Source organism: Protopterus annectens, chromosome 10.part0 (assembly GCF_019279795.1).
Source record: "Protopterus annectens isolate FY-2018-M chromosome 10.part0, PAN1.0, whole genome shotgun sequence".
Lineage (NCBI taxonomy): Eukaryota > Metazoa > Chordata > Ceratodontiformes > Protopteridae > Protopterus > Protopterus annectens.
In genome coordinates, this window is record NC_056744.1 from 1,652,768,679 (window position 1) to 1,652,790,590 (window position 21,912).

A 21,912-nucleotide genomic window follows, 5' to 3' on the forward strand; every position below is an offset into this window, starting at 1 on the left:
TATATATTTTGCTCCTACCCTTTTCTAAAGATCCCAGTTCCAGTTGTTTTATCTCCGTTACTATCTTCGCTACTTCTAGGAAACTTGATTTAGACTTTGATTTCCATTTTCTAGTAATTGCTTTTCCTGCAACCATCATAATTTGACTTAGCAAGGTCTTACTATCTCTAGGCAATTCCGATTGTGTATCATAGCTCAAAAAAAAAAAATTTCTCTAGTCACTCCAACTTGCTCAGCATCTCCAACAGAGCAATATGTCCCCAGTTACCCCTTTCTGCCCATCACACCTCCAACATTTGCTGTCTACCTAAGGAAAAATTCTTTGAAGTCTGCTTGGGGTATAAAAATACCTATGTAAACACTTCCAGGCAAAGATCCTAAATATTCTAGATTTTGCTCCATATTTGGGAAACATACCTATATCCTCCCATTGTTTCTTTGTGAATTGCTTATCTAATCCCTCTTCCAATCCTTCCTAACCTCCTCTGATTGATTCTTATAGTTATCATGCAATATGTTATATGCTCTACTAATTATTCCTTTCTTAGAAGCAACTTTTGTTCTAGATTCGACTAAAAACTCTGCCAGTGCTGGTCTTCCATTTAAGACCTCCCCCTATTTCTTTCTCTTTGCCTATACTCTGATACCAATCCATTACATGGAAGGCAATCTCTAGCCTGCAGTCCAAATAAGTTCCTGGCGCCTTTCCATTCTATTACCTTTCCCTGTCTAGTTGTTTGCTCCCAATTCCTTGGTTCCTTTGCCAATTTTCTCCAATAAATTCCAGCTCCCTCTTGCCTGTTGTCTGTATCCCCAATTGTAGTCATCCTATCAGCAGAATCTCCTTTCTCCATTCCTGTGTTGGCTTAGTTCTGCTAATACTTTCCTCTGCTTTATGAATATAACATTCTGTATGATTATTGTTGTTCTCCTTAAAGGTCTGCATCCAAAAATCCCAGTATTCTCCTGTTACATGAGCTCCCCCCCTGTTTAATCATATTTTCCACTTTGAATTATAATTTTCTGCTTGTGGTATGTATAGGAGCCTTACCTGTGATGCTCTTAAATACCCCTTCAGCTAGGGTAATCCCAATCTACCTTGTTCTATTGGAAGAATCAGCTTATCCCACTTGACTCTTGTGTCTTCCACTCCCAGATAAAATCCTTCAGTGCTTTATTAATTGCTATCCACAACTTCTCCTCTGGTTGATAAAAATATGCCTGACCTATTTATAAGGCTAAGGGAACTAAACACATTTTAACTGCTTTTATGTTACTATCAATATCCATATAACTGAGCTTCCATTTTCTCAGTTTTTGTATTGTCTTTTTTTTAGTCTCTTCCCACATACCCTTAGCTGCCACACAGGTATAATTTTAATCCATACTCCTAAATACTTAATTTTATCATGTCCCAATAAATATGGATCTTGCTGGACCAATTTGTATGTGGGTACATCATTTATCGCTATTGCTTTTGTTTCACATTCATTCATTTTGCATCCAGAAAAGGATTTAAACTGTCTCAATATGTTCCACAGTAATGTAATGTCCCTTTCTGGTTTTGTCATGTATAAAATAATGTTGTTTGCAAATACAGCCAGCTTCGCTTGACTGCTATACCTATTATATCCCTGAATTTCTGAGCCCCTTATTTTCTTTGCCAATGCTTCTAAATATAATGCAAATAACAAAGGGGGGAGAGGACACCCCTGCCTAGTTCCTCTGCTCAAGCAGAGATCACCAGAGAGCACCCCACTTACTTTAATTTTTACCTCTGATCCCCCATATATCCTCCTAATCAACCTTATAATTTTATCAGGGAATGCAAATGCTTCCACTGCTCTGCTCATAAAATCCCAGCTTACTCTGTCATATGCTTTCTCTGCATCAAAAAACACCAGTAACAGTGGTATTTTCTTACATTCTGCTTCCCTGTGGATCATCACTGTTCTGTTTATGTTGTCAAATGTTTGCATCCCTCCACAAAACCACACTGATCCTTACTTATCAATTTTGGCATCACGTTTGCCATCCTTTTAGCCATTATAGACGAACACTTTATAATCATGATTTAGTATTGAAATGGGCTTGTATGAATCTGGATCTGATGTAGCTTTACCCTCTTTAGGTATTACAGCCACCACCACTTTCTTCCAGGATGTCGGTACTTCTCCTCCTCTTAAAATACCATTAAACAAAACCTTCCAGATCTTTAACAGTTTTTTTCCCTCCTAACTTCCAAACTTCCACAGGGATACCATCTATTCCTTGGGCCTTTCCTGTAGATTGGTTACACATCACCATTTTTATCTCATCGCCTCCTATCCTAACTGTTAGTAATTGAGCCTCATCCACCTCTAACCTTGGCATATTTAATTCTTCCATAAATATTTTCATTTGTACCTTTTCATGATTTCCATATTTCTCTGCTTTATACAGACTTTCATAGAATTTCTGAAATATGTCTTACACTTCTTAGAGGATCCCTTGTTATCTTTCTTGTTATAGGCTCCCTAAGCTTGGTGACAGCCCTTTCGATCTTCTGTTACACAAGTTGTTGTGCTCTAGAGTTATTATCAAAAAAGAGTTGCTTAACAGCAATCTTTCTACACTCATGCATATTATCAAGGTAGTCCCTTATTTTCGGTTTAGCATTCTGTAGTTGCCCTTCTTTTTGTTCTGTGAGATTCCCCCCTATTTTGAAATACTTTAATATTTGTCAGTCTCTCTAAATAATTATTGATACTTCTTAACTATCTCTCGTTTATTTCCACCCTATTTTTAAATTCCAGTTTAACTTTACCCTACTATCTAGCTATATTTTCAGAAGTTTCTGTCTTCTCTAATAGCTCCTGAATAATTTCCACTTCCCATTCCTTAAATTCCTCTCTTTTCAAAAGGTAGGTTGCAAAGCACCAGTGTCTCATTTTTATTTCATTAACCTGTGTTTTTATTTTAGTTATTGTTGATGCATGATCTGAAATAGTTATCGGATGCGTTATCAAGACCTTCAATTACTACGTCAGCTGAACAAACACAAACACATATGCATAGCTGCTCTGTACATACCTCCTGGAGACAATATCCCTTATTCTCGAGGATATCCTCTCCTGGTTCTCCTCTAACATTACCAATGAAACCATAATTCTTGGTGATGTTAATATTAACTGGACCTCCATCCAATCTCCTACAAGCTCCCTAAACCTCAGTCTTTACAACTTCTCACAGCTAATCAACTCTATTACAAGGCTCTGCAAGGACTACTCCACTGGTAGCACCCTTGACTGGATTCTAGTCTCTCTCCCTCAATAAATCACTGATAGCGGTAACTTACCTGACTCTCTTAGGGACCACTTTCCCTCTTTCACTCATTGTCTCCCTTCCTCCTTACAACTATCTCATACTTACATATCTACATGCTCCCTAAAGAACTTTAGCCCTGAAATATTCTCTAACTCTCTAAAACACATAAACTGGAACTCACTCAAAACACTCCCATTAGACAATGCTGTCACCCACTTCAATACAACATTTTTAAACCTATTAAATACTCTTGTTCCCCCCCGAAACCAAAAGAATAAAAAGTAACTGCCCCGTGGTTAACCAAAGATACCACAACCTTGATGCATCTACGAGACAAAGCCTGGAAACACTACCAGAAATATAAAACACCCTCCTTCCTAAATGACTTTAAAGTACTTCATAACAAAGTCAAAAAACTTATCATATCCAACCGCAAGTCCTATTTCTCTATACTCCAAAACAACTGCAAGACAAACCCCCAAAAATTCTGGAATGGTATCACCACCTTCTTCAATCTGGCAAAAAAGACAACCCGTGTCCTGATCCAAATGCCTCTGACTTGGCCGTAGCCACTGAATTTAATTACTTTTTTATCGAGTCAATAGTCAAACTAACAACATCCTACACTAACAATGCTCCACCTTCACCCTCTCCTATCCCTTCCTCTACCAACACAACCAGCTCTCTTCCCCCCTCCCTTCTCTATCAAATTCATATCTACATCTACCATAAAAAAACTCCTTATGTATTTGAAACCTTGCTCTAACGCCCCTGATGACCTTCCCTCCTACTTTCTAAAAATAGCTGCCGAAGCCATTGCTCTCCCTATCTCCATTCTAATAAACTGATCGAACCAAGAAAGCTATGTTCCCCAACTGTGGAAAAAGGCCTTTATCATACCACTTCACAAAGGGGGCAACAGTAACAATATTTCCAACTTTCGACCAATTGCCATCTTATCCCCCATCTCAAAATTTCTTGAAAAATGCATCCACCTACAACTTTTGCCCTATGTCATCGATAACCATCTGCTTACACCCATACAGCATGGGTTCAGACCTGGCCACAGTACTACCACTGCTCTCCTCTTCGTACTTGAAACAATCAATAAAGCTCATGATTCTGGCTATGTAGTATCTACCCTCCTTCTAGACTTATCCAAGGCCTTCGACACCATCTTTCATAACCTTCTTCTATCCAAACTCTCCAATATTAATCTATCCATCTCTTCTACCATCTGGTTCTCTAGTTACCTCTCTGATAGACAACAGGGTGTCAAATGGAAAAAAACACTTCTTTCTTTCTTACCATCCCTACAGGGGTACCCCAGGGCTCCATATTAGGTCCCTTACTGTTCAACATATTTGTAAATGACTTCCATCTGTCTATCCCCAAGGTTAATCTTATCCAATACACAGATGACTCTACAATCATCTGTTCTGCCACCACCATTTCCTCTCTCTTAAAACTAACCCAAGAAGCCTTCTCTGCCACTAAGAGCTAGATGTCAGATAACCACTTAGTACTCAACGCATTAAAAACTAAACTTATGATATTCCTTCCCTCTAAAAATACCATTATCAACAAGAACTCTTATTATTACCAACCAAAATAACTCCTCTCTCAAGATAGTATCCCACATCAAACTCTTAGGTTTCCCCTATTGATGAACACTAAGTTTGATATCCACCTACAAATGAATATAAAAAAACTCAGCAGAAACTTGGTATGCTTTACCGCCACTCCTGCTACCTCACCCTCCCCCACTAGGTCTGTCCTCTCAACTACATACCTCATTCCTTCCCTCCTATATGGTACCCCTCTACTCACTAACCTACAAGCTTCACTAAAGAATAAACTCTCTTTCTGTTATAATAAAATCTCCAAGTTTGCCAGTGGTTACAAATCCTCTACCCACCACTCTCAAACCAAATTGGATAGAGCTCCCCAATTATCTTACCTACATCCAACTCACTCACGCCCACAAACTTGTCTTCCGTCCATCTCTCTACCCCTGTCTAGCCTCTTCACTCAAAATGCACCTATCCGATAAACTCTTGGGATCATATAACCAAAATCTGATTGAACTACACAAGCCTGTATGCCCACCAGGCAAACGACTACTATCCTTTTCTCTAGCACGGCTTTGGAACTCCCTGCCACCTCTCATCCACACCACCCACTCTACCTTTAAAACCTTGCTTCATTCCCATCTCATATCCCTATGGGAATGTTCCTGCTCTCAACCAAAATACCTACCTTCTAAGCTACCTTTACCCACTCCCCCCTTTCTTTCCACCCCTTTGACTCCTCTTGCACATCTTATTCTTCTATCTCTCTTTTCTTACTTGACACCTAATCTCTTCATATCCCCTGTATACTCTGCTATAACTCTTATATGATACCTTTGCAAATCTCCTTCACCTCTGTTTTAGATTTACCACTGTATGAACTAAGATATTCTGTAAATACTTAATGACACTTTTTTTATCTTTTCTCTTGAAAATTGTAAACTATATTACTCATTTTTATGATTTGTCTAAATTGTATAATGTTCTTATGGAGCTTTTCTCCCTGGGACTCTATTGAAAATGAGCTCTTCTTGGCCCAATCGACTATCCCGGTAAACAAACTGTAAAATAAATAAATAAAATAAAATAAATTAATTAAAAGCACATGTTCCTGTGAAATGTAAATTCTGTCTAACCTAGCCCAGTTTTTGTATCTTGAGGAATAATATGTAAATTCACGCTGAATTCTTAGTACTGAATTCACATCTTCCATGCCAAATATTTTCATAAATTTCTTTAAAAATCTACCCTCCTTTGTTACATTTCCTTTTCCAGGCTCATTTGGCTTACTGTTAAGTTCACTTTCTTTAGCAGCCTAGTTATCTACCTTGGTTTGACTGGAGACCAGCCCTACATGTCTTTTTTCTTCCTTATGTTACCCTTTTACTTCAAAGGGTAAGTCCCCCCTCCCAAAAAAAAAAATCTTATTTCTGCTTAGATTTATGTTGCTTAGAGTCTGGTTTCAATTGTGTTTTCTGCTTTACTTTAGCAAAAACAGGCTCAGAACTCTGCACTCTCCTTCTTATCTCACTGCCTTACATTTGGTCCATTATGAAAGTCCTCATGCAGGGGACTTTCTTCCACCTGTATCCAATTTATTTCAGTACCAATAGTTCTTCAAGCTTCTGTGTATATCTCTGTAATGTTCTGCTATTTCTAGCAACATCCCTTACAATTCTGGATTCAGCTCATTTCAGTTTCTATACTGACATCCCTTATGGTTCTATATTTAGCATTATCTCTTTGGGTCATTTTCTTTCTCTATAGTAACAAGTCTTAGGGTTGCAGTTTCTGTTGGTCTGTCAGTGCAGTACACTTCTGATAGACAGAATCCTTCTAACCACCATCAAGCTTTGGCTCTGTCTGTTTCAATCTCTGCCTCATTTAATTGTTCTGTTTCCTTCTCTTCATCAACCTGATACGTAGAACCCCTTCCTCTACGTTTTAAACAGGAATCTCTTTGGGACTTTTTTCAATGTCACCTTGTCTATCAGTACACGCTACCTTCTCCTTTTTCCTTACTTTCTCTATGTTTATCTCCATCTATTTAAGGGTGAATCATCAACACTCCTTCAGTATCTATTCCTTTCCTAGGACAGAAGGATAGCACAGAATGAATGCAAACCAACTTCTCATGTATTGCTTCTTCTCTATGTCTCTCTGAAAAGGCAGTTCTGAACATATTTCATCTCCCTCTGTTTCAGGGTGAATACATGTCACTCTTTCACTGCATTTTTATTATCCAAGTTGTTTTTCTTCTACCTTGGGAGGAATATTTACCACCTTCTGTTTCCTTTTTTCCTCCATATGCTACATAAAAGGAAATCTCAGAACAAATTGAAACCACCTATATTACTGTGGCATCGTTTACAATTAACTGTTGCAAGATTCCTGATTTTTCTGTCACACTCTAAAAAAGTGGGTTTAGATTTCTGGTTGGGTATTATATCTCAATCTTTAACTACATTGAAGCAACCTGTTATGGGTAAACTACTTCCTCTGAACTCTCACATATTGCTCAGTATTCTCATCTATACAGATTTATTTTTTAATTTGATAGAATGTTCAAAATTCGACCCAGCTTGTACATTTTTTATTCTAAACTACTTTCATAGGGTGTGCTTTCCCAGTGAGAAATTTATTCATTTTGGTAATACCAAATCACTTAAATTTCCTGACCAGCATGACTTTCAATCTGCAAAAAAAAACATTCCTCTGCTCTCTACCCCATACCAGTGTCAAGCTACAATTAAACATACTCTTGTTTTCTAGTATTTTCAAATTGCACTGGCTTAGTGTGTATCTCTCTTACTTTTACACATTTTTACTCTTAGATGTTGATTCACCTGCCAGACTACAATACTCTGATGTAAAAGTCCTTGCATCTAAAGGCAGCTAGATCTCAGAAAGATGCAATAGTTTGGTGTGCAAACCTCATACCTCTGCAGATTCTGCTCTTGCTGGCTGAAACTTAATGAGCAAGCTCTTTTTTTTTTTTTTTTTTTTGTATTTTCTAGGACAACTCCCTTTTCCTGATTTTGTCTCTTTGTCACTGCTGTGCTCACTATCCTCGCCATTTTTAAAGTGAATATCAGGTTACTGCTCTGTCTTCATTTTTATGTACATCAGTTTTCTACAATGTATCTATGAATTCGCCCTCATCCCACATTTTGCATAGTGCTTGAAAGTGGGAAAAATGTTTCCCTAATATTAACTTGTGGGCCATATCCGATACTGCCACAGAACATAATTTTTACAGCCCTGTTTTAAGCAGATCAGAGTTCAACCCACTCAAGACAGGTAGACAGGATTGGTTGTACAACCTATCTAGTACATGTAACAGAGCATTGAAAAATGTATTTTAATTTGCGCTCTGCTTCTATGCTGTGCTGGACCCAAAGTCTTCTTAAGACACATAGTCTTGCTGTGCTGTTTACTGCTGAATCAGAGACACAGAGCTTTGCATGACTCCATCTGTAGTCTGGTTCAAGTTCCAAGCCTTTCAAATTGCACACTGATAAAAAAATATATTTTGCAGCTATAAGCACAGTTACAGATAACTTATTTTATAATAAACCACACGTACTCTTTCTGTCAGATTGTAGCATATATTTACAAAGTTTTCCTTCATTACAGATATGAATGATGACTTCTACAAAATACCTCTCTCTGTCCCTCTCTCATATACACAGTTTGATGTAGCAAAGTTCTCCCAACATAGCTCTCAACCTCTTATCACAAACAATCTGGATAAAGCCTGAGTAATGGTGGTACAAGGCCCACAAAATTGGGAGAAATGTTAAATACTGCTCTTATAAACTTAGAACGTTGCTAGAATAAAAGGTCTTGTGTAACCATACATTTTCTGAAGGATATGAAGTCTGAAATTCAAAAGGCTGTCATTATTTAGTGAATTCAGTCCTCAATGATTTGCCACAAAAATCTAGAAAATCACAAATTTTATGAGGAACAGTCCAAAAAGTGAGGCAAAAATCTGGGCATTCTGCAAAAATCTGTATAGCTGAGTGTGTCTCCCAGGCAAGTAATGAAATAATCTACTTTTCAATGTAAATATTCTTATGTTTATACCACAGGGAGCCCTTGACAAAGGAAATAGTGCTTCCAGAATCTAGAAGTTCTTGAATCACTCAAGCTTCTAAAAATATAGTACATTTTTCACCTAGTGACACTCTGTACACTCAGTTACTCCAGATGATGGAACACATTTCTGAAATTTGCATTTCACTTCTCAGTTAGTAATTCCTTTACATAACTTTGCAAAGTGGCCTTTCCCTACACATTTGTAACAAATTAACATGTTATTCTTTGTAGCTTGTTTCACTAAAAATTATATATTTCTTTCTAAAGTTTCAGCCTTAGAAAAAAGGCTGCATTTTTGAAACATTGTGCTATTAACCAAAAACTGATCTACTGCTAAATTCTCTTACATTGTTCTTTACTGTTGCTGTCAAGTTCAAGCAAAAACTTTAACATCTGTTGTACAAATACCAGATTCTATAAAATAAAAGTCCAGTTACAAAACTAGCTAGCCGGTCTTTAACATAGCTAACACTATCATTGTCTTTTACACCCCTATGTGGCACACATCTGAGTTGGCTTTGTTATCTAGTCATACAAACTACTGCTACAAATGTCTTGGCTGTTTTTCAGTCTTCGTCTGTCAGTAAATCAGTCTCTGCTTACAGATAAAGAAAACACACACAATCACACTTTTGTTTCCCACCACAGAGAAAGATTTCTACCAGCAGGAATGTGTCATCATTATGGCACATTCTCAATCACCATAACTTGTGTCTGTCCACAAACTTTCTCTCTTATCTTTGTGAGGGGAACAGATATAACAAAAGTACACACAGCAATCAGTGTAAGCGGGAACACAGGCTTTAGCATGGATAACCTTAATTTTAAATTAAGTAATGCCTGTATTTGCAGTCATCAATTTGGGGCAGTTGCTCCTATCTGGAGTGTTAAACTTTACTTATCGAAAATGTACACAGTTGTGCGAGTCTGTCCTGAGTTAATATGGAATTGAGGGTTTTGGAAAATTTACTTACTTTTTTGTTTGAGAGTTTTCGTTATAGCAAAAAGGTAATGAATAATGTGATACAGATGAGAAGAAACAACTGCATAAAAAAATGAGACAGATGAGAAGAAACAACCGTATAAAAAGGTCTGCCAAAAGTGTGTGCATGCAAAGCAAAATTTAGAAATACACATTCTAAAGAACTATCATGTACAATAGATGAGAGCAATACCTTTCCATCATAATGACTTCTCTGTCCATATCATCTTGGAATGTGAATAGCCTTACAGGTACAGACAAAAAGGAATGAGTACTGAATTACATTAAGAAATGTACAGTGCCAATAGAAATATTGCAGGAGAAACACTTGGCTAAAAATAACCATATGAATTTGACAAATAAAGGATTTCAAGATGGCTATTACTTCCATATGAAAGCAGCAGACAAAATAGCTGCCCCCTAATTTATATTTATAACCTCTCACTTTCCACAGGAATTGTTCCACCACCCCTGAAAATGCCATCATTATACTTCTTCCTAAGGTACCCCAGCCCAAAACCCATAAGCAGTATTGACCTATCTCTACTCTTTATTCTCTTGCAAAAATATTTCAAGAATGTTCTTTAAACAGTTGCTTAAACACTTTAAAAGTTTTGGCATTCTACTTGGTAGACAGCATGGCTTCAGAAATAGTTTTACCACAACCACCACTATAGTCTCAGCACATGACCCTATCTATAGTAACCCAAACAACTATCTCCTTACAGACAGTATTTTGGGGACTTGACCCATGACTTTGAAACTGCTGAGCACAAAAAATTGCTTGCCAGGTTACAAAAATTCAGTATGGGAGAAAATGTCATTACTTGGTTCCATAGATATATTGACAGCAAGACATCTCAAGTTTACTCTAACAACCAGATGTCCACTAATGGAACAATGAAAGCAGAATTCCCTCAACGTTCTCTTTTAGGCTCATTACTGTTTTCTTTATTCATTAATGATATTATTTGTGACTTACCTGAAATTAACCTTATCCTCTATGCAGACATTTTATTACTCCAGGCAAAAAGATCCTCACAGTCCTGCAATCTGAACTACAGCAATCCTTCCTTAATCTTTGTCAGTGGTCAGAGCAAAATAAACTCCAAATTAAATGCAAAAAAAAAAAAAAAAACTGTAGAAAGGCTTGGAATATCTGGAGGGGCTGGGACTCTGTGATAAGGGTTGTGTCTTGGGGCTTCCCAAACATAATTGGGACCCACAGTTGTTAAGGCAAGCCCTGCTGCCACAACACAAAATGTCTTCTCTGGAATATATCATTAAGTAATTTTATGAACTGTGTTGTACAAAACAGGGTCAAGCAAATGGATCATCTTAAATCTGGGCCTCTTTAAACTCATTAACATCTTTGAAAAACTAACTGAAGCAGTGGATAGTGGTTATGGACTGCATACAGCATATCTGGACCTGGCCAAGGCCTTTGACAGTATTACCCATGCAGGCATTATTGCCTGTCTTCTAAATCTGAATATAAATCCTTACACTGTGCGGTGGATAGCTAACTGGTCATCTGACAGACCCATGTTGCTAGAGTCACAGGTACCACTTCTGAAAGTAAAATGCTTAACAGTGGTGCACCACTTTGGAGTTTATTCTGCTCTGACCACTGACAAAGATTAAAAACAGATTGCTTGAATTCAGATTGCAGGACTGCAGGATATCTTTCTGACTGGTGTAATAAAATATCATCTGCATAGAGGGAAAGGTTAAGTTTAGGTGAGTCATAAGTAATATCAATAATGAAAAAAGAAATCAGTTTTAGGCCATCTCCTACTTGGCATAAATTTTGCAGACCTTCAGGCCAGTACTCCTGGCCTATGGATAACTAAGTTTGCAGACAACTGTAAACTGGCTGCTGTTATTCGATCTTCATTTGACTCACAAATACTGCAACATGGGATAAACAAGGTCAACAACTGGTAATGGTCTCAAATTAACTGTAAAAAAATGAAGCATAGCTCATTCTGGTAAACAGAACAGTTTCACTAACCATACAGGAAATGCACCACTCTAATCAGACAATGTTGTAAGGGATCTAGGTATGTTTGTTGGTATTTCCTTATCATTTGGCCATCATGTCTCCACAACATTTCAAAAAAAATTGATTTGACTCATCTAATTTAGAAAGGTATCTCCACTAGATCTAGAGAAGTCTTAATTCCCTTTTACTCATATCTTAGCATACCCCTTTATTGATTACAATGCATCTTTTGGCATGTATTCTTCTAAACATATCACACAGTTTCAGAGATTTATCACACAGTTTGAGTGAGCTCAGAGATTCATAACTAAAAAGATCAGTGGCCTCAAAAATCTTGAGACTGGTAGCCCTTTTTCTATACTCAGTCTTACAGACTCAAACATGGAGATCTGTGTTTCGCCTTTTGAGCCAAGAAAGATCCAACCTTATTTCACCTCCTATTCCATTGTAGAACTAACTGTACCTCAAACCGATATTCCAGAAAATCCCTCACATCTGGAACAAACTTCCACTACATGTCAAACAGAGTAGCATCCTTGTCATCTTCAAGGCAAACCTAGATAAAGTTGCATGGGCAGGCTCAAATTCTCTTCCAGTCTATCTTTTCTTGCCTTCCTTGAGGGAAATTTTGAATATTTGTTTTTTGGCTATGGTGAAATGGTCTGCAGACTGATTGCCTAGTGCTTACCTATGAACCTATAAAATGATGAAATAATCTTTAAGCAGTACTTCCGAGATATTGGATGGCTTAGTAAGAGTATACTATACTTGCTTCTTAAACATTTCAGAACAATTCTACTCTTCATCACTGTCCAGTTGTCAAGACAAAAATCCACAGTATAGACAACCGGCTTTTCAAACTTTGCTCACCAGTAACCAGTAAAATATGCATGGCATAAATTTTGTTTTAAAAAATAACAAGATAGCAATCTAAAATGTGCAACTGATGGTCTACTGCATTCATCATCCTTTATATTCAAGACATCTATAACTAAACAAGGTCTCCATACCTGTATGTCTGCAATTTCCTTCTCCTTTTTGATTTGCAAATCTTTTAAATGTTTCACTCTGCGCTCTAGAGCTGTTAAATCAGTTTTCAGCTTGTCCTGTGGGTAAAGAAAAAACATAATTGAGCTACACAAACATGAACGTGGACTGCAAAAAAACAGTATGCTAATTTAATTTATTAAAAATTTGCTGATCATTTTCAATCACAACCAGATTTTAAATATTACAGGAGTTACCCTTCAGACAGCAATACAGTATTATGAGCATTACAAATAGTACATATAGAGAGCTAGATACTACATAACAATGGAAATCAGATGAAAAGATATGGGACAAATGACAAACAGTTCAGTGAAAAATGACAAGTAATTGTACATGTTACAGTCATAGTGTGACAAATAAGTGGTTTCACCTGCACCATGAAACACATTCAGCTACACTGTCTACATGTTCATTTAATGATACATTGAAAGGATTGTAAATTGAAATGTTAGGTCCTATTCTAGAAAAGGCTCTTTTTCCCTATGGTATTCATGAATATTATATATACAAGCTGAACACATCCTTTAATCCCATGTTTAAATGACAGTGGAGGGTTAAAACCTGAGAATAGGTGTAGTTCATCATACAACTAAAATAAAAAGGGACAAACATTGAGAAGCAAAAACTGTAAATGCAGTTCAATGTATAGTGCAGTCATAGTCAGAAATAGGATCAGTTGATGGGTAAAAACTTCAGGGACACTTGGCAGCCCATGTCGCTACCCAAGGGATAATCTGCTGGTACAATTATGTGAGCTATTATTTTTTCACTAGGGTGGTTAATGGTGTTTTCTTGCAAATACATACACTTAATTGCTTCATTGCATACTGACATGTCCTTAGTTATCGGATGATTTTATGTATCAAAATATTTTTCACATAAAAGTCAACTCCATTCAATGACTGTCTGCTAACATATAACCTATATAAATCACACAAATTAGATCACAGGTCCATAGGTTTATACTAGGCTGTTGGTACGACAGAGCAGTTTGCAACCTAGCCTCGGGATCCCATTTCTTCACTACTCTACAACTTAAAACTACTACTACTACATTATATCCATAGAGAGACAATATATAGTAAGGGTATAGCAGGTATAAGCTATGCCCTCATGGAAAATCTGGGAGTCAGTGGGAGAGTTCATGACAGCTCCAAGCCTGCAGTCAGCCACAAACTTCTGATATCAGCCTTGACATCAGAAAAGTACATCCCAAATATAAACGGGTCAGGTTATAATACTTGTGAACGCTAACTGAAAAGGAAAGGCAATGTTCTCAGTCTGAACAGTTAAACTACAAAATAAGAATGCCCTACTCATTGTGTATGTAGAAACTGTAAAAAAGTGTTCTTCCACAATGCAACAACAATTCAACTAATATCCCCTTAATAGAACAGTGATAGCCTTTCCAAATTGGACAGGAGTGTTCAGTGTGCTGCTTAAAACAATACAATAATACCACGCATGCGGGAAGAGGATCAAGATGGAAAAAATATAATGTACAAAATCTATCAACTCTGGGTAACTTAATTCTTTGAAAGGCACTGTTGAATCGTGGCATGTCTACAGCCAGTGAGGTTTAGCTTTATTGGTCTAAATGTACCCATAAAGATTTAAAAAGAAAAACTAATGGACATTAAGAAGCCATGTAACCAGAACACTGGTATGTCCTTAAGAAGTCATTTGCATGTATCCCATGGGCCTCCAGGATCAGGTTTACGGTATTACTCAGTGAAGGGTCCAGCTTGGCTGAGTCTTTCTTGCAGTTTTTACTGAATGGTTTGTCTGTGTAAACTTTTCACCCTTTGCTTAATTTCTGTTTGCTAATCGTCTCATACTGTTTCATTTTACTGGGCACTTCTTTAACCAGTACCACAGTGTAATCCAACTTTACCACAGACAAATGCTTTATTTGGCTTTTTGTGGCACTGAGACTGTTCACTTTTACCAAATAAGTAGCTCCCTCAGTACTAAGATTAAAGTACCCAGCTTATTCTCTCAGATGAGTGACACTTGTCTTTCTTTGCGGGTGGAATGATGATCTGCCACTAGAACTTGCTGTGTGGATGATGACTTCGCTCACTGGTGTGCCAACTTCCACATTTCTTCCCAAAGGATTTTGCTTAATGCAGCCTAATTCCTACTCCCTTTGGCATCTTGCTATGCATGCTGGCAGAGGGAGGACAGACCCTCCGAACACTCAATGCATGTACGCCTCCACACATGCTGGCACAGGAAAGACAGAGCCTCCAAACACACAATGCATGTACGTCTCCACACATACTGGCACAGGGAGAACAGAACCTCCAAACACATAATGCATGAAAACCTCCACACACAATACATGTATGCCTCCACACATGCTGGCTGAAGCACAAGTGCTGTTTTGCAGTTCTGTGAATGCAGCTTGACCACATGTAATGGGTGCAGTTTATCGCACCAGTGCCAGGCGTCACAACTGATGTCCTCAAAGGATTGGTGAGACAATACTGGCTACTCACTGGCACTGCCCCCAGTGGGCTCTGGTGGCACCCAAATTACTAATTAATCATGGATTACATAAGTCACAGTTAGAGCTTTTTCCATCTGTACCAGAAAAGCTAAACAATTTTAACATGTTGTCTGTGGAGCCCCATGCTATTTCTTCAAGGTATTTCATATAGCATATGAAACATCTCCACATATCAATGCAAAATAACTATTTATGGAATGGTGCATTGATAGTGTTACAGTTTATTGTCTTGTATAATGAAGTGAGTGCACTGAACGGTTTTGAAAAAAAGGTGATTATGACTGCCAAGTTAACATCAGCAATCTCTCATATACTGATGCAGAGGCTAGAATATATAAATTTTTAAAAAAATATAATGAATTCAGCAGCAGTCATGCTTACAATCTTGAGATATCTCAATAACACATGTAAACTTTGGTGGCAAGGCAGTGCCTCAAAAGGATGTGTAACCTTTGGTGATAAGATAAGCTACAAAAGCACGGCTAAGCACTGGTGGCAAGACAAGCCACAAAAGTATGGCTAACCATTGGTGCTGACACAAGCCCCAAAAGCACGGCTAACCACTGGTGGTGACACAAGCCACAAAAGCACAGCTAACCACTGGTGGTGACACAAGCTACAAAAGCATGGCTAACCACTGGTGGTGACACAAGCCACAAAAGTATGGCTAACCACTGGTGGTAACACAAGCCACAAAAGCACAGCTAACCACTGGTGGTGACACAAGCTACAAAAGCACGGCTAACCACTGGTGGTGACACAAGCCACAAAAGTATGGCTAATCACTGCTGGTGACACAAGCCACAAAAGTATGGCTAACCACTGGTGGTGACACAAGCCACAGAAGCATGGCTAACCACTGGTGCTGTCACAAGCCACAAAAGCACGGCTAACCACTGGTGGTGACACAAGCTACAAAAGCATGGCTAACAGTAGTGATGACACAAGTCACAAAAGCACATCTAACTGTCGGTGGCGACACAAGCCATAAAAGTACAGCTAACCATTGGTGGTGACACAAGCCACAAAAGCATGGCTAGCATTGGTGGCAAGACATGACTCAAAAGCACGGCTAACCATTGAAGCGAGATATGCCTCAAAAGCACAGCAAACCTTTTATAGGAAAGAGACATGACTTGAAAGCATTAGTTCTCCGTGATGAATTATAATTTTTTGTATACATAATCTTGTACACATGAAGAAAGACAACATTCAGGAAAATTCCAAAATACACATTGCAGGAAACACTTTATAGTATAAATGTTATTCATTCTTCTCTTGTCTTAATTTACTCACTACAATTTTTCTAAACCCCTATACATATTTAGTATGATACCCTGGGATTCAGAAAGATTCACATCCACCTCAGGGGCCAAAGGCTACAGCCAAAAAGTGATGTTTCCATGATTGCAGAAAATGCAATTCAGTGATATTTTAACAACAATTACAAAAATGTCACCACTGGCTAATTTGCAAATCTCTGAATCGCATGGTGTTACTACTAGTGGCAATCAGCACTTTCTTGCATTAATCACCTCTGGTGGCCCAATAAACACATTAGCAAAGGCATCTTCCTCATTCACCCTGTCACATAGGTGTACATATTCAGACACATCGCCATACCCATCACCTGTCCTTGAGATTAGAGAACTTCCTTGATGTAGCATCCTACTGTTTTCCTGCCCCTGGTAAATCACAGATGATCATAGTCAGTCAGTAATGCCAGAGTTTCATTCTTGTTATTGTTCAGAAAATCTGTTGTGATGCTAGCCCTCTAGCTGCATTAACGTGTAATGTTAGAGTAATATTTAAAGTTTCTCTCTGATATCAGCTAGCATTCCTACCTGTTTTGTCCAGACGTTTGCAGCAGGGCTGTGTAAATGCATATCAACTCTCTCTCCCCCACTTATGCAACCCCATCCCCTGTCAACTGTCCCTGATTTTACAAAAAGCTCCTAATTTTGCCTGTTATATCTGCCTATCCCAAGTAACTCACTCTCCATTTCAGTCAGTCAAGAATGCCACTTGAAATTAAAGTTTCATAGAGGTGTTACTGTTAAAAAATACATCAGGCTGTAAAAGGTCTGCCTTTATGAAGTGTTTATTTAGTATAGAGGACTAGATCTCTACTTTGTTAAGAAGTTCCTTTCACTATGAAGTAAAAGATCAGAAGCTTCCCCCATTATCTTTACTTTTTAAAGTGACTTAGGGTAGCACTGAATTAGTCTGTCTGGTCCTAGTGTTATTACAGAAGGACAAAGCTCTGATGCAGTAAGAGTGCTCTCTGTACCCCAGGATACAGGTTTGAAGCTCTTTTTCCATTTTTGTATTTTGGTGTAAACGTGGGGTACTTTAAATCATCCCTCCTGGTGTTTAGGGTTAGTGCAAAGCCTTAAAGGGCTGATTTCTGTGTTCAAGGATAGAGGGTGAAAAAACAACAAGACTGGAAAGGTTTTAAGTGACTTAGTATCCATATTACCATTGGTGTCTTGTGGCCCCCTCCCTGTTCATTCATCTTTCATGTTGCAAATTTCTTCTCCTATTTACTTTTTTAATAACTTTAGTAATTTTAAAGATCATCATTGGTGTTTAGTCCCCCCCCCACCAAACATTGCACGATTTGCTCTTTAGTCTAGTGGAGTTTAGAGGTGTGACAGTCTTTCTAACCACACAAAGAAACACACACACACACACACACCCATACCCATACATACATACATACACACGTGCATGTATCATGCCTATCCCCCTACTCTGACCACCCAGGCAGATACATGTGCACACTCTTTCACCTGATATCAGTCATCCTTCTGCAAACACTCACACACACATACACACACACAAACCACTATCTGTCTGCTAAACTTCCCTTTATTTGCCTATAATGCGATCTTACCAATTGACAGTGATAGGTGAATGTGAACTTTTGACCATGTTAATTAACTCGGCCAGCTGAGCTAGCTTAAACAGCCAAGCAATTCAGTAAATGCCTTCGGAGAGACATTTCTACGGCAAAGCACATGGCTAAACAACATAGTCTGCTCCCCTGGAATGCCTCATTAGCATATAGCTCTGCCAAGGAGAAAGTCACCCACACCGATCCTACAGACTGCATAGGATCACTGCAGTGGGCTTGTCTTTGAATCAGAAAGGACCACCACCAATGGTAGCACCCATGTGAAAGCTTACATCTGGCAGCTGCCTTTTCTGAAACCATTCCACATGTTCAACACACAAACCAACTGGCAGAACAGGAATGTCATAAAATAGCTTTTAGCATGTGCAGAATGTTTATGTATTTGCACATCTGTTGCACTTATTATATTATTTACTGTTTTTCAGTACTGTTTCTAACATGATTATTCATTCTTAAACAGAAGCAATGCACAGTCACTTACTGAAATAACTGAGGTAAAGGGCAGGGCTGTTGTCAGGTGTTTGCCTGGTACAAAGTTGGTAACCCTTGCTAAAATCTAAGGTGGCCATATCCACAGCACCTTTCTATTCGAATGCATTGGTTACCCAGTCAAAGAACAGCATTAGATTTATTTATAGTTCCAAAAAGGTAAACTGGGAAAACATTTCTTTAGCATTGGGCCTCAAGGATGAATTTCTTTGGAAATGGTTTTTGCAAGACTGAATGATTGCATTGTTATTTATTTGTTTTAGATTTGATATGTATTGTTTTTCTTAATGTTCCAGCCAGAGGATGTAGTGCATTTTACATTTTACATACAGTAAAAATATTCCTGTTTTTCCTGAGTGAATTACACTTGAATGAAAAAAAAAAGGAATTGTTGAGTACAATAAAAGCATCAGATTTGCTTGTTAAATGTTTTCTACTATTAATCATGGTTATGTTGGGAAAGCTATCTACCAGTGAAGTTTTTTCAGTAACACAGCCCCTGAATTTTCCCACTATCTACATTACCAGTGAAACAAATGCAATCTTCTGTACTGGTAATAATCACTTCACTCCCCACCCCTTCTCTCTTCTCACAGCATGAGAATTTTGTTCACCATCTAGAAGCCGTACATCATAAAACATACTTTGTGCTCCCAGATTTGTATTATTATTAGTATTTTTTTTATTTTATTTCTGGCACACAGTCACTAGCCACAGAATAGCTTAAGTCTTACCAACTTCCAAGAATTACATTTCAGAAAACATACCATAAATAAGTTACTTAATGTTACTTATCAGGCAGTGTTTCTTACCTTATACCCACTGATTGCCTCATGCAGGAACACAAAACTGTGCCTGGAATGTCTGGGAACACACATTGTACAGATAAAGGTCTCATCCTCCTGACAGAACAACTCCAGTTGCCGTCTGTGTTCCCCACAGCACTGCTCTGTTTCCACATTTGTAACACACAGTTTTAGCATCTCTGCTTTCTCCCTGCAGTCTGCTTCCTGGTTTAGATCCCGTAGCTCCAGTTTTTTGGATCTTTTAATCATTTCAGTCAGTACAGGATTCACAGAAACTCTTATCTACACAATGGATACGAAGGTTTTACTTCATTCTTTGTGTACCTTTGGTAGGAAGTTCCTGTCAAAAAGCCAGACTGAAAGGTTTTGTGTTTTTTTATCAAATTCTACTAATAAAGGACCTGCAAAGCTTTGTCCACAATCTAGTATCACTGAAAAAATAAACTGCAATGTATAACCTCTAACCAACACACTGCTGACTGACAGTAGACATTATGCATTTTTTTTAATTAGTTTCATTTTTAGACAACAGGAAGTAGAATGTGTGTGGGGAAGTCACCGCCTCCATTTAAAGTGGCAACAACCTCAGTGTTATCACATAATGAGTGCCTGTTCCATACTACTCATCTATAAATTCCTAGCAACTATTTACATAGACATTAATAAAACGGACACTTTATGAAAATCCAAATGTATGAATTCAAGTATACTCATCTGCATGTCTATGGCTCTATGCTACACCTTTTCCATAATTCCATTCACCGTTAATATCCTCACCATTTAACATCTTCTCTCTAGCAGCCAGCATTGTTAATACCAATACTACTGATTCCATTAACACAGGGATGCTGTAAGTAATTCGGGGGCCCCCAGCAGCCAGCATTGTTAATACCAGTACTACTGATTCCATTAACACAGGGATGCTGTAAGTAATTTGGGGCCCCCAGCAAACATTAGCTTGAGATCTTCAACATGCAACATGTCTATGCCCACATAAAACTAAATAATTGTTTTCAATCATTATTTTTACATTTATTTATTTATTGTTTTTTTGTTTACTGGGAAAGTCTGTCTGGACTGCTATAACTTCTTTTCAGTGGAGGCCAAGGGAGAAAAGTTCCAAAAGTATAGATATGTTGAATGTACAGGGATAATATATTAATATATACAATAAAGTATATAAACAGAGTAGAAACATAAGCATAGATTCAGCAGCTGGCAGAGTACAGTGCAAATACATAGTATACTGATTTAAATGTTTGATCTGTAATCCTATCTTTCTTATAAAGATCCTAAGTTCTTAGCTATTGTTTTGGATTTATACGAGAAAGACGGAAAACATGAAAGGATAACAAGGGAAAGAAAGGAAGAAGATATATTATGTATATGAGAGTCTATACAAGCACCCTTCAAAATCATAAAGGGCAAATACACTGACTGGCTTTCTGTAATTATATAACACTATGACAAGTGTATGTACCACATAAAAGTAGCCAGCATTACAGAGAATCATAGAAATAATAGCAATTATGGTCAAGCACACCATATATCTCAGCTTTAGACACAAACTGCAGAATACCTCTCAACTTCTTGGTGCAAGAAATCTGGGCAAAGCCAAAAATAATGGGGGGGGGGGCAAAGGCCCAAAAACAGAGACAAAGTGGGATTCAATAAACTCTGCATAGGCTTCACATGATGCCTACATGGAGTGTACTTGTTTGCACAGTGAGCAGCAATGGTGATTACATATTCATGCCACACACCGAGTTTAAATGTAAACAAGCACAGTTTTATGACAGGAAACTGTGTAAAGCAACACGAATAGCAAACTTGTTTACAGTAGAGCAAACTAGGTTAGCAGGATTGTGTAGAATGCCGCAGTGATTACCATGGTTTATCATATAGTAATGTATATGGTCCAAACACAATACAGGACAGTGTATACATGCAGAGTATTGTGAAAATCCATTCCAGACATTCTGTACAAAAGTTATGTAAATGATCTGTAAGGGTACATGGACTGCCATTTAAAATAAACAGTCAGGGGAGGTGTGTGTATTGAATAGGGACACACAGATAAATTGTAGGAATGAACATAGGGAAAGAGGCCAGGTGAAATATTGTAATGTACAACAGATAAGGGCATGTAAATGGAAGACAGCTATATCAGGAA

The 21,912-nt window shown here is 37.9% G+C and overlaps 1 protein-coding gene across 1 annotated transcript in view; it reads right to left on the reverse strand.

Annotated features, from left to right (window-relative positions):
• LOC122814369 (zinc finger protein 124-like) overlaps positions 1–20,176 on the reverse strand; it is a 100,539-nt gene extending 80,363 nt beyond the window's left edge. Inside the window, exons 1-2 of the mRNA XM_044086954.1 lie at positions 19,746–20,176; positions 12,976–13,071 (exon numbers count right to left, since the gene is read on the reverse strand). Of these exons, the coding sequence (XP_043942889.1) occupies positions 12,976–13,071; positions 19,746–19,988 (339 nt within the window). The 5' untranslated portion in view covers positions 19,989–20,176. The remainder of the gene's footprint in view (positions 1–12,975; positions 13,072–19,745) is intronic.
• Between the last annotated feature and the right edge of the window lie 1,736 nt (positions 20,177–21,912).